This window comes from Hipposideros armiger, unplaced genomic scaffold, assembly GCF_001890085.2.
Source record: "Hipposideros armiger isolate ML-2016 unplaced genomic scaffold, ASM189008v1 scaffold_8, whole genome shotgun sequence".
Lineage (NCBI taxonomy): Eukaryota > Metazoa > Chordata > Mammalia > Chiroptera > Hipposideridae > Hipposideros > Hipposideros armiger.
In genome coordinates, this window is record NW_017731358.1 from 3,413,081 (window position 1) to 3,426,908 (window position 13,828).

The 13,828-nt window shown below is 46.2% G+C and overlaps 1 protein-coding gene across 2 annotated transcripts in view; it reads left to right on the forward strand.

Annotated features, from left to right (window-relative positions):
- Positions 1 to 8,783, forward strand: part of MUC4 (mucin 4, cell surface associated) — a 28,555-nt gene extending 19,772 nt beyond the window's left edge. Inside the window, exons 18-25 of one of the 2 annotated variants that reach the window (XM_019650633.1) lie at positions 39 to 220; positions 1,774 to 1,933; positions 2,793 to 2,972; positions 3,396 to 3,469; positions 4,627 to 4,691; positions 4,777 to 5,015; positions 7,102 to 7,264; positions 8,234 to 8,783. In XM_019650633.1, coding sequence (XP_019506178.1) covers positions 39 to 220; positions 1,774 to 1,933; positions 2,793 to 2,972; positions 3,396 to 3,469; positions 4,627 to 4,691; positions 4,777 to 5,015; positions 7,102 to 7,264; positions 8,234 to 8,426 — 1,256 coding nt within the window. In that variant the 3' untranslated portion in view covers positions 8,427 to 8,783. Of the gene's footprint in view, positions 1 to 38; positions 221 to 1,773; positions 1,934 to 2,792; positions 2,973 to 3,395; positions 3,470 to 4,626; positions 4,692 to 4,776; positions 5,016 to 7,101; positions 7,265 to 8,233 lie in introns of those variants that run through there. The other variant, XR_002124883.1, reaches the window with a different exon arrangement.
- Positions 8,784 to 13,828: the final 5,045 nt, after the last annotated feature.

Below are 13,828 nucleotides of genomic sequence, written 5' to 3' on the forward strand. Positions count from 1 at the left end.
TCTCCCAGCTCTCACTGATCTTGTCTTCCCTGGGGTAGAGAACGGGACTTTGCTATGGACACCAAAGTCTCTGGAACCACTCACTCTGGAGATTCTAGCAAGAAATGTCAAGGACAACTTATCATCTGTACTCCAGCTGAAGACCGTGGTCTGTGCTTGCAAGGGAGAGAAAGAGTGTTTATACAATGATACCAGCCGGGTGGGCAATTCCTCCCTGGAGGTGAGTGCTGGGAGGAGGGTGGGAGGGAGGTTTTCATATTGAGGTGAAAGGAAGTGGGAATTGGAGGGATGTCATAGTTGAGCCCCTCTGTGGCAAAGTGCATGTTGAGAGATGGGAGGAGCTATGGTAGGTGAGTAGAGCAAATACCAATCTCAAGCCACAAACTTACATGTATAAGAAATAGGACTTTCTTTACTGCTTATAGCTCAACTGGATTTTTATCTCCCAGCTCCTATTCTGTGAGGCTGGTGGGAAGACTTCCACCTCTGCCTTTCTTAGAGTTTCCCATTGTTTCCAGCTCCGTGGTTCTGGGGTAGGAAAGTGCCCGCATGGTCCCTGGGCATGAGTCTGCATGGATTCCAAGCTCCATGCTCCCTCCTCTTCATACCCAGGGAGGTGCTCTGTGGCACTGTGCCTTGCTCAGACACAGGGCATCTTTCATAAGGAGACTTAAGGTCCATTCTGCCTAGAAACACCACACAGCAATTTCTCTCTGGGGTCTCATTATCATGGCATTGGGAAGACAGGTGCAGGTCCTCTCTGATCTTGGCACTCCCAAACCCCTTTGTTTTCTCTTTTACTTTCTCCAACTAAAAGAGGAACTCTCTTTCAATTTGGAGAAAATCCTTCTCCATTCAAGTTTCTAGCCAAGATAGTTGGCCTAAGCCCACACATCTTGCCCCATCTTGTTTTTGTTTATTTGTTTGTTTTGGGTTGTAAAAGGAAAGCCAGACAAAAAATTATTTGGCTGGCAATATCCTACGCCCCCTTTACCCCTTATATATATACACACACACACATCCTTCTCTGAAGCATGAGCAGAGAATTCCCACTTAACAGGGGTAGAGGTGGGGGAGCCCAGGGACTGGAAAAGGAAAAAAATATAGAGAGTGAGAAAACAGAGCTTAAAATCAATGTATTATTCCAGAGATCCCCAAATACCCAGTCTTGGAGGTAGATAGTGTTGGAGGGTTCCATTTCAGGGAGATTTCCAGAGTCATCTCAAGGAGATCAGAAAAGGGAAACCAGGGAGCTTGATGAGGTTTCTAGAATGTTACCTTCTCTGTGCTATTGTTCCAGTTATGTATGTTCTCACTGTGCTGAGTAGTGAGGCGCTGTCTTCTTGGTTGAGCAGTCAGCAAGAGAAGAATGAGCAGGAAACTGCAGCTTATGTGAGATCCAGTTTTCAAGGGATAGTAGAATATCTATTTATATATGTATGTATGTATGTATTCAGCCCTTGTCTTACTCTAAGAAGGATTTCAGGCAAGGAGAAATGGTGTGAGAAGGAAGAGGCTGAGAGCCTAGGGGAGGGGCCAGGCAGAGGGGTCGGCGGAAAGAATGGCCCAGGGAAGCAAATGGGCTAGAGGACAATGTGCCTTTGGTCTGGGACGTGCAGACCCAGAACCTGGTTAAGAAAGTGCTCAGTAGATGCTGACAGAATTAAGACAAGGACTCATGGGTTCTCAAACCAGGTGGGTCAGTACTGAAACACCCGGATGCCCTTAATGGTTCAGCCTCCTGGATGCCTAGTGATCGGCAACCCATTTCAGGTGGCCAACTGCAAGTGTGATAGGAACGCCTACGGCCGCTACTGTGAAAACCTCAAGGACCCCTGTGAGGAGCAGTGCTTCCCGAATGTGAAGTGCATCCCTGGGCAGGGCTGTGAGGCCTGTCCCCCCAACCTGACTGGGGATGGGCGTCACTGTGCACGTAAGCTGAAAACAGGGCCCTGGTAGGAGGGAGTTCTGGGAACAGGTGACAATCACAGGGCCTAGGACAGCCAAAGGCAAACCATTTCTGTCCTTTTTCTAGCAAGTATTTGGAATGATCAACATAGGTGGGTATGGTAAGGAGGTAAGGTAGGTATGGTAGGGCATAGGGCTGAAGGAGAAGAGATTGTACAGACGTGGGGGAGAGGCCAGGGCAAAAGGCTGAAGGTGGCCTGGAGAAGAGTGAAGATTTCTGGCACAGCCAGGGAACCAGAGGCAAACTGCGCCCTCGGGGGCCTTAGGGTCTTCAGAGATACAAAACCCAGGGTCTCCACATCCACCCAGTAAGGAGGAGCTGCTATGGGCATCTGGCAGCAAGGGTGCCTCACTTTCCCTTTGAGTCCTTCTCCCACCATCTTGACTTCTGAAGTCAGATGAGGGAGGTCACAGTGAGGCTTCCACTACGCCCCCTAAAGCACCCAAGAGAAATCTGAGCAGAGATCAGAGTAGGTAGAACCACAGCCTTATAAAGGCAGAAAAGGAGATGTAAGTAGGAAAAACAGGCTGATAGGCTCTTCTCCTGCCAGCCATCTGGGTCCTTTCCTGATGTGAAGGGTCTGATAAACACTGCATTCCCTCACAAGTGGAAGAATACCTGGCAGGGGAAAAAGGGTTGCCGGTCAGGGAAATGTCTGGAAAAGGGAGAAGGGTGGTTTGGGGTTCAGAGTGGCCCACAAGCCTGCAGATTGTGCTGGCTTTGGGGGAAAGCAACCAAGCTTGTCCTGGGAGCAGCTTTCTATGGGTTGGTGGCTCCCCGCTGCTGCCCAGGGTGGTGTCGCTGACTTCTGCTCCCTCTGCAGTTCTGAAGGACTCTGAACTCTGTCAGAACAAGTCTTGTCCTGTGAATTACTGTTACAACCAAGGCCACTGCTCCATCTCCGAAACTCTGGGCTGCCAGGCCGCCTGCACCTGCCCCCCAGCCTTCACAGACACCCGCTGCTTCCTAGCTGGGAACAATTTCACTCCAACTGTCAGTTCAGGTACTACCGGATGCCCCTGCCATCCCCTTCTCCACACTTCTCCTGCTTGGGGTAAACGGGGAGGTGGGTGCTCTGGGGGCCAGAGCTAAGTTCTTCAAAATCACAGGACAGACCTCCAAATTTCTCTTAGGTGGTGGTGGTAAGTTGTAGGCTATGAGAGCTAGTGGGGACACCCATCACAGCATGAACCATGGGCCTGAGTGGTCTTCTGAGGAAAGACTGAAGGTGACTTCATGGCTCAGTGAGAAGAGAGTCAGTCAAGCAAGCACTAGGATGAGGGTCAGCAGACTCGGCCACTTCTGATTCCTCTGGTGACCTACCACTGTAGAATAGGATGGTCTCTCTGGACTAACCCAACAGTCTCTTGGGGTAAGCCTGGGTGGACCTGTGAGGTGATCATGAATCTCCTTTTCCCATCTCCAGAGCTTCCCTTAAGAGTCATCCAGCTCTTGCTCAGTGAAGAAGAAAATGCCTCCATAGCAGAGGTCAACGCCTCGGTCAGTGCTGCAGGTGGCTCTGGGTGGGGAGGTGGGTCTTGGCAGGTTCAGAGCAGGTCTTAGCCATCACTCTGTATCTCATCATCCATCTAAATTCAATTACTAGAGGAGACAGGAGCTTCCTGCTTCAGGGAAGGTCTGGGGTGAGGAAGTCAGGAAGCCCCAAGACTGAGGCCTCTGAAAGGGTTGGAATGGCCAATTCAAAATGAACAGAGTCTAGGGTGGCTGAGTCACCCCAGTCTCTCCTTCTGAAAGTCCCTCAAGACTTGCACTTGAGTGTTATATGGAAGAAACGCAGGCATTTCAGCTCCAGGAAGCCTTCCCTGACTTCCCAAGGGAACGGGGGCTCCCTCTTCTTGGCCCCCATCTCCTGGTCTGTCCCTGAATCACAGGCAAAGTAGCACAGTGGTTGAGTAACTGAGGCTGTAGAATCTTACATACCCGGGTTCAAATCCTAGTTCTGCCACTCACTAGAGCAGGTGTGATAATTAGGCAAATTATTTGATGTCTCATCTATAAAAATGGAAATAATAATAGTACCTATGTCAATGAGTTGTGTCAAGGTTTAAGTGATAATGTATGTATAGTAGTTAGCATGGTTCCTGAAACACAATATGTGGTAAAAAAAATTTAGAATAATAATAATTACTACTACAGTACTCCACACTCTGGTAAAACATGTTGACATTTGTCTACTGCACCAGACTATGGGTCTTTGAGTATGGACTGTTCCTGTCATGTTGACACCCCCAGCACCTGACCATCCCCTAGGTCTGGTTAAACATAAATGATGTTAACATACATGTGGGGAGAGAATGAATGGGTGAGTCAGGGATTGGAGGCAAGGTAGGGGCCATTCATTTCAGATTCTTCCTTTATAATAAGAGGCTGGGGGTGGGGTGGGGAGTGTTGGAGAGATATATAAAGTCCTTTACTCATGAATAAACTTACTAAGCAGGGACCCACCCCAATCACCAGACTAGGTAGGGATGTGGAGATGAAGAAATGGATGAGAAATGTTTTGGGGGCCCTAAGGATCACATTCAAAGAAGGAAACAGATAGGGATGAATTAATTGTATTAAAGTGGGTGGGATCTTCTCTCTGGGCTGGGCCTCATCCCACTGACACCACCCCCAACCCCCATCCTCTCCTCTAGGTGGCCTACAGACTGGAAAACCTGGACGTTCGGGCCTTTCTCTGGAACAGCAGAGTGGAAAAAATGTAAGTGGGACTGTCCCTGCCTGGTCCCCAGGTCCTCCCTCTTACCCCTCACCCCTTAGCCTCTCACTGTGCCTCTCCCACACAGTGGTACCACGGAGGCACTGGCCTCAGGAAACTCCCTTCAACACTGGTATGTCATCTCGGAGTTCCAGTACCGCCCGCGGGGTCCTGTCATCGACTTCCTGAACAACCGGCTGCTGGATGCGGTGGTGGAGGCATTCTTTCTGCAGGCCTCGTGGGGGAGATGGAAAATAAGTAAGGTGCCCAGGAACAACGTGGTCTTCCACGCCATCACCAGGAGAGAGGTGCACAGTTTGGAAGCTTGTGAGTCACTATCTTGGGGACAGTCACAGGGATAGCTGAGGGAGGGGGTAAACGAGGGAGCTTGTCACAGGTCTTCAGCCCATACAAATAGGACACAGATGAGCAAGAAACAAGTTAATTTAGGTGTTTTTTTTTTGTTTGTAATTTTTGAGAGAAATTATAAACCTTTTACCCACCAGCTTTCTAGATTCAAGAGCAGGCGCGCAAAATACTGCCGATTGAATCCCCATGTGCGGTTTCAGAGAGCAATGATTCCACTTGCTGCCTTCCTGACCACCACTGCTGTGCTTTCTTTTATTAAAGCTGTTAGTGATTTTGTCAAAATACCATTATACTTTACAAACATAAACAGGGACATCCTTTTGCCTTTGCTCTCCTGCTGAAAGATATTAAGTTGAAGGCTGGGGCAGAGATAGCCCCACCTGAAAGGGTGTGACACTCTGCAAAAGCCATCCCCAGTCCAGGCCTCAACAACCCCATTTAGTAAATGAGATGAGATTTCTGAGGTCCCTTTCAGCTCTGACAGCCCCTGGCTATTCCAGAAAGGGAATGAGATAGGTTGGCAAGCTTGTCAGAGAGGGAAAGGAATAGCTTACCCTATTTGGGGAGTGAGGCAGAGAACAGGGCAGTGACCATGCCAAACCCAACAGAAGCTGCTGTGTTACTTGGGTCCAGGACCAAGCGAGAGCTTCTTCTAGAATTTAGGCTAAGTTTCCTCACTCCTGGGGTCAACAATGTGAAATCGTCGCACTACTATGTGTATGTGTGGTAGGGAGCTAGGGGTGGGAATAAGGGAACTACCCCAGAGCAGATAATGCCTTTTGTTAAAGAAAACAAGAAACCCCACAATTTTTATTATATAAGTACAATATGTTTATTGTGGATACTTTAGGAAACACAAGTTAACAGAAGAGGAAAAAAATCACCTGTAATCCCGAGTCCCAGAGACAAGTCTATTTTGTACATATCCTTCTGAATTTTTCTTTTATGCATAGGCACCTTCACACATATCAATATTTTTTTATAATAAGGGGATCAAATCATACCTAATGTGTGATAACCTCCTCATTACTTAAACAATTGTGAACATATTCCCATTTGAGATATTATTTTATATAATTTAATATAGTGTTTTAATATATTTTAAATAGAATGTTATATTAATAGGGGCCATTTATTGAGTGCTTACTGTGTCAGGCATTGTAATGAATACCCTGCATGTATTACCTCATTTAAACTTCACAGCAAGGTTGGTGCTATTATTATCATTTCCTTTTATTTACTTATTTATTTTAAAGATTTTTATTGGGAAATTAGGGGAAGGGAACAGCGCTGTGGAATCGGGGAAGGGGAACAGACAAATTGCTGTCCTTTTGTTCTTCAGTCTAGTTGTGGAGGATGTCGCTTCACTGGCCCATGTTGGTATTATCATTGTGCTCTTCCCGGGTGAGGCAGATCGGTCGCCAGTCACTGGACAGCTGCTCACGGCGGCTGCCAGCCACTCACAGTAGTTTATGGCAGCCCACTACAGCTTCATGGCAGCCTACACCGTCGCAGGTGACTCATGGCAGCCCAACTCCAGGTTGAGCTGTTTTTCACCATCTTAGCTGTAGAGGGCGCAGCATCACTGGCCCTCATGTGGGATCCATGAGGCCCTGCTGCTCAGAGATGGAGTCTCAAGCCAACTCTTAACCAACGTGCCACTCGGCCGGCCCTATTATTTCCTTTTAAAAATAAGGAAACTGAAGTTGAAAAAGTTATGAAATTTTCCCCAAATCACACAACTAGTTAGGAGTAAAGTTTGAAATTCAATTAAGGCCTGGCTGACTTCAAAGCATATGCTCTTCACCAATGCATTTTCCATGCCGTGCTGCTTATTGGTTGCATAATATTCCTTGTTTAACAAAACTTCTGTTAAACAGTGTTGCTATTATGAACCATGCAGCTCTGGACTTCCATGAACATAGGTATTTGTGTGCTTTTCCAATTACTTCTAAGGATAAATTCCTGATAGGGAATTCTTGATTGAAAAAGAATAGATTTGGTGTTAATCAATTGCTTTCCATGTTCGTGTGTGTCCTGACAGTGAACGTGAGCACACTGGAGAGTTACTTCAAATGCAAGGGCTACAAGGGCTACCACCTAGTCTACAGCCCGCAAAACGGCTTCACTTGCGTGTCCCCATGCAGTGAGGGCTACTGTGAGCATGGAGGCGAGTGCCAGCACCTGCCAGATGGGCCCCAATGCAGGTGAGTGGGGCATGGGACAGGAGGTGGAGGGCAGTGCTGGGGAATCCAAGCTGGGCAAAGGCACTGCAAGGCGTCCAGAAAGGCCATAGGACCTCAGGATGTCTGAAAATTATAATGGTTCTCTTTGTAATTGAGAGAACAGGGATCAGAGGAAATGGGACAATGGAAAAGAAAATGTGTGAGTGCCTACTCTGTGTGAATAAAGGTGCTAAATTACCTCTGAAACTCAAACTAGCTGCTAGGTAGGTATTATGACCATCTTAAAGATGAGAAAACTGGGGCTCAGAGATGATTAGGACCCTGCCCAAGGTAAACAGTAAGTTAAGTAGCAGGATATGGGTTCCAAAGCCAAACTCTTTCACCTGATTTTGCTTCTTGGAGGATACCCTGCTGTCTCCTTGCGGAAAAGGAACCCATTGTTTCTTGGCCCTGCCCCTCCTTAAGAGTACCAGGCAGGGGAGGCCCTCTCAAACTGGCACACTATGTCCCCTTGCTTCATCAACAATCTGAGGGACTCCTGTGAGGGAAATGCACTAAGTCTGGAGGCCTGCTTAGGAGGAGAAGGGCAGCGCCACCGGGCCCTCTTATCACATCAGTGCCCTCTGTCTTCCTCGTCCCACCGCCTAGCCCTCTCTATTCCCAGATCCAAGGAGGGGGCAGGTGGAGCCAAGGACTAGGCCCAACTCTCAGGGGGCGGGGTTGGGTTTGTGACTGTGCCTGCTCACCTGTGGCCAGCCCTGCCCCTCCCGCTGTTCTAATGGAGCTGACCCCAGGTGAATTCACACCACACCTGCCTTGTTTGTCCCATGACCCTGCTTCAGCTCCACCTCAGGGCTGACTCAGCCTCTTTCCCTAAAGCGGAACCCAGTCTGTGTGGAAAACGTCCTCTGATCCCCTAGGAGGAGGGGGCAGTGAGACTGAGCGCCCGCCTCCCCCTATACTGACCACATCCCCTTTCTTTGTTCCCAGCTGTGTGTCCTTCTCCATCTACATGCCCTGGGGCAAGCGCTGTGAGCACCTGAGCATGAAACTTGGTGCCTTCTTCGGGATCCTCTTCGGGGCCCTAGGTGCCCTCTTGCTGCTGGGGGTCATAGTGTTTGTAGTCCATCGTTTCTGGGGCTCCGAGACAAAGTACTCCTACTCCCTGGACTCAGAAAGCTGAGGCCTTGCCCCAAGGGGGCAGCCATGGCCTAAGATACCTCAAGACCCGCCCCCCCCCCAGCCTCACCCGCACACTTCCAGGTGCCTTTGCTTTGGGGAGATTGGAAAAAGGAAGGTGACTGAAAGCGATTCAGGATTCTTCAATGAAATGAATAATAATAAAGACTAACACACCTTATCAGTAAACACAGAGGCAGACAGGAAGAGGTCATAAAAGACCTACTACATAAAAGAATGGATTCTTACAGACATAACCACAAGGAGGACATGACCTACACACATGCACACACAAACACCAGAGTTAATAATGGGGGGATGGCTCTAAGTTAAAAACCAAAATGCATTTGCACATAAAACTCTCCAGTATACTTCTAATTAAAGTCTACTTAAATGAAACCTCTCTGTTTTTTTGTGTTTGCGAAGCCATGGGTTCCATTCGTGGTTTTCCTCTGGTGGTAGACAGGCTAAGCACAGGAGGTAGAGGGACATAGGTGGGTTGGACCCAGTCCTGCTTCAGCCCTCAGTACTCCATGTTGGAAAGCTCAGTTGCTCCAGCCCAGATGTGCATCCTTGCTTCTATATCACTTTATTCCCCTCACCCCAACACAAGCGAAGGCCTGGTCCTCTAAGGAGGAAGGTAGTGATACCCCCACACTTTCTCTGTCTTTTCCTGGGCCCCAGGCAGTCTTCTGAGCATCTCCACCCATAGTCTTTCAGCCCTACTCTGCTTGTTCCCAGCAACCAGATCAGTTTCCACCTTATCTTTCTCTTTTAGCAGGCACAACTTTACATCTCTCTCATGTAACAACTCCAACAACTGGTCCACGACTCCTATGCCCAGGGCACCTCAATTCCAACTCTGTGCAGAAACTGGGTAACTGCCTCTTGGTCCTAAATACCAAATCCCTGAAGAGAGAATTTTATTGGTCCAAACTATGCCAGTTGTCCATCTCTGGTCTGATCACATGTGGCCATAGGGTAGGGAAGGAAGTCACATGATATAAACCTGGTGCTCAGGCTCACTCTTGTAAGCAAGAGAGTACTGATTTTGGAGGAAGTTCCCACAGAAACATGATCTCTGATCTGAGCAGAGACTCCAAAGTGTCTGATTTACATAGAGAATAACTTCTCTCAGCAGGTGAAGCCCCTCCCATATGTACAAGGCTGTGGCTTTACCCTCAAATGCCCCCAAATGTAATCATGTCTCCATATAAAACCACTGTCATTTAATCCTAGCATTCATTTATCAAGAATTAAGAACAGCCCAAATGGGTTCACTGGTGAATTCTACCAAACATTTCAGAAAGAAATTCTACCAATTCTATGTACCATATTTTGCTGTGTATAACGCACACCCATGTTTTTGGCCAAAACTTTCAGTGAAAAAAATGTTTCATTTTAATTTTTTAATTCAAAATTTTAATTGTTTACATTTAGGTACTTGTTTTTTGTATTATAAAGGAATTTTAGCATTTATTTTTAAACATATTATGGCACAGAAATTTTATGTAACATATAATCACAAAACACAAGAACAGATACAAGGTACAAGAAATTGTATGTACTGCTAACAAATTTATGATATTTACACATCATAGAAGGCCAAGTACTCTTCATCATTGCAAGTTCATTGTAAGTTCAACAAAATTGATTATCATATTCCAGGGTATTATTTCCCATATGGATATCATTATTGATTTCTAGAGTTACATTTTTAACTCATAAGCATAAATAAAAAAATTAAAAGCCTTTATATAGATATGAAATTAGTACTACCCATGTATAATGCACATCCTTATTTTTCTCTCACAAATTTGGGCAAGAAAGTGCACATTACACACCAGCAAAATATGGTAATCTCTTTCTGAAGATTGAAGCAGAGGGAATACATCCTAACTCATTATATAAGGCTAGCATTACCCTAATACCAAAACTGGAATAAGACAGCTACATAAGAAAAGAACACTACATGCCAATATCTCTCATGAACATAGGTACAAAAATCCTCAACAAAATATTAGCAAATAAAACCCATCAATGAATAGAAAGAATTATTTGCCAAAACAAAGTGGTATTTATCCCAGGTATACAAGACTGGTTCAACATGCAAAATTTGGACCCTGGCAAGATGGCGGAGTAGATAAACATTGTGCCTGCATCCTTCCATGAACAATTAAAATTACAACTAAATTATAGAACAATCAACCTGGAGAACCATCTGAAATCTAGCTGAACAAAAGTCCTTTAACTAAAAATATAAAGAAGCCACATCGAGACTGGTGGGAGGGGTGGAGACATGGAACAGGCCCCAAACCTCCATGTGGCAGTTGAGAATCAAGAGGGATATCTTGGCCATGGAAGTTCCCTCAAGAGGAGCAAGGGACTCCAACCCCCCACACCAGGCTCTCCAGTCCAAAGCACTGGTGCCAGGAAGAGGAACCCCCACAACATCTAGCTGTGAAAAAGTGGGGATTCCAACCATTCGGGTGGGACAGAAGGCTGCAAGAAACCCAGACGACCTCTTAAATGACCCGCTCACAGATGCACTTACTCACAGGCACTCACCTTGGGCTCAGGCGGAGGGTTGGTCACTCAGGGGGTCTAGGGGTGGGGGGGCACACTGAGGTGTGTAGCTTCAAGAAGAGAACTAGAGGATAGTCAGCATTTTCCCAGTGAGGGGTCCTTCTTCTATGCTGCTGGCAGGTGGGTGCCATCTTGCCTGTGTTGAGCCTGCCCCCTACAGGCCAAATCTGAATCTGATTGGCCTGCTGAGCTCCACTGCTCCACCCAGCTGACTCAGATGGGACCCTGCTCCACCCAAACCCAAGCACCACCAGAGGCACTTTCTTGTGAGTTGCCAGCCCACCCACATTGCACTCTTTCTTGGAAAACTATAAGAGTCTGGAAGGCCCTAAGCAAGCAGTAACTGGCCTTGGTGTGCTCTGAGACTTCTGCTGAATTGCTGCAGGCTCAGTACTGGCAGCAAGTCAAAATTTACATTAACCTGGTGACCACAATTTTTCCCACTCTGGTGACTCCCTGAGGCCCTGCCTCACCCAACCTGTGTACCACGTAAGGCTTTATCTGAGGCTGAACCTTAAGGGAGCCGGCAGGTGGCAGCAGGCTTCTGAGTGTCCTGGATTTTTAGTGAGTTACCCCATGCCTGGTACTGGTGGCAGCCGACCTCAGTTCATAGTGAGGCCTCTTCCATATGCCTCCAGGTTTAGCACAGGCAGTGAATAATCATGGATCACTTTACAGTGCCTACCAGGTAGCCCCCAGCCAGTTACAGGCAGTGTGTGACCTGGCCCTGTACCACAGCCCCTCCTAAGAGACCCTGTAAACCAACATACTTGGAGGTTAGCTTCAGACCACAGCAGAGCACTGCCCAATTACCACCACAAGCAGCATGCATAAAGGGTGGTCTCAACAGGCACTAGAGACCACTGGAGTGAATCTCCCTCCATGTGTTAGGCCCCCTGTACAATAGCCCATAAGCTATGGACATGGCCAAACCCCAGCCAATCAGCCTGAGGATCAATCTCATCCACTGATGTGCCAATAGCAATCAATGCTCAACTATAAGAGGAAGGCACACACAACCCATACAAGGGACATTCTTGGAGGACACAGCTCAGGTGACCAGAGAGACTATGCCACTGGGGCCCACAGGACACCTATTATATAAAGCTGCCCAGCAAGACTGGGAGACATAGCAGCCTTACTTAATACATAGGAACAAACACAGAGAGGCAGCCAAAATAAGGAAACAAAGAAATTCATCCCAAATGAAAGAACAGGAGAAAAATCCATAAAAAAAAAACTTAAAAAAACAACAACAACTAAGGAAGACAAGCAACCTAGCAGAAACAGAGGTCAAAACAATGGTTATAAGGATGCTCAAGGAACTTAGTGAGAACTTCAACAAAGAGATAACAAGCATTAAAAAGGACATATAAACCATAGAAAAGAACAGTCAGAAGTGAAGGATACAATAACTGAAATGAAGAATGCACTAGAAGGAATCACTAGCAAACTACATGAAGCAGAGGATCAAATCAGTGATTTGGAAGAAAATGTAGCAGAAAACACCCAATCAGAACAGCAAGAAGAAAAAAGAATCCAAAAAAATGAGGATAGTTTAAGAGACCTCAGGGACAACATCAAGTGTAACATTTGCATCATAGGGGTACCAGAAGGAGAAGAGAGAAAGCACGAGATTGAGAACCTATTTAAAGAAATAATGACTGAAAACTTTCCTAATCTGGTGAAGGAAATAGACATATAAGTCCAGGAAACAGAGAGTGCCAAACAGGCCCACACCAAGACACATGATTAAAAATGGCAAAGGTTAAAGACAGAGAGAATCCCAAAACCAGCAAGAGAAAGTAATAGTAACTTATAAGCAAGCTCCCATAAGACTGTCAGCTGATTTCTCAACAGGAACTTTGCAGGGAAGAGGGAATTGGCATGAAATATTCAACATGATAAAAGGCAAGGACCTACAACCAAGTCTATTCTTCCCAGCAAGGCTTTCATTTAAAATTGAAAAAGAGATAAAGAGCTTCCCAGGCAAGAAAAAGCTAAAAGAGTTCATTACCACCAAACCAGTATTACAAGGAATGTTAGAGGGACTTCTTTAAGATGGGGTAGGGGGATCAAAATTATCAATAATAAAATGGCAATAGCTACATATCTGTCAACAATTACTTTCAAAATAAGTGGATTAAATGCTCCAATCAATAGACATAGGAGGGATGAATGGATGAGAAAACAAAACCCTTACATATGCTTCCTACAAGAGACTCACTTCAGATTGAAAGACACACACAGACAGAAAGTAAAGGGGTGGCAAAAGATATATCATGAAAATGAAAAAGAAAAAACAAAAAAGGCTTGGGCAGCAATATACTTATACCAGACAAAATAGACTTTAAAACAAAGGCTATAAGAAGAGACAATGAAGGACCCAGTAATCCCACTTTAGGAAATTTATCTGAAGAAACCCAAAATGTTACTTTGAGGGCACATGTGCATCCATATGTTCATTGCAGCATTGTTTACAATGACCAAGATGTGCAGGCAGCCTGGGTGTCCATTATGGATGAATGGGTAAAGAAGAGGTGGTACATATATATAACGAAATATTGCTCAGCCAGGGAAGGGAATGGGTTCTTGTCATCTGCGGTGGCATGGACGGACCTGGAGGGTGTTGTGCTGAGTGGGGTATATCAGACAGAGAAAGACAGATGCAATGTGATTTCACTTATAGCGGAATCTAAGAACAAAATTAGCAAATAAAACAAACAAACTCATAGATACAAAAAACATTTGGATGGTTGCCAGGTGGGAGGGAGGCTTGGGGGTGTGGGTGAAAAAAGGGGAAGGGATTAAGCAGTACAA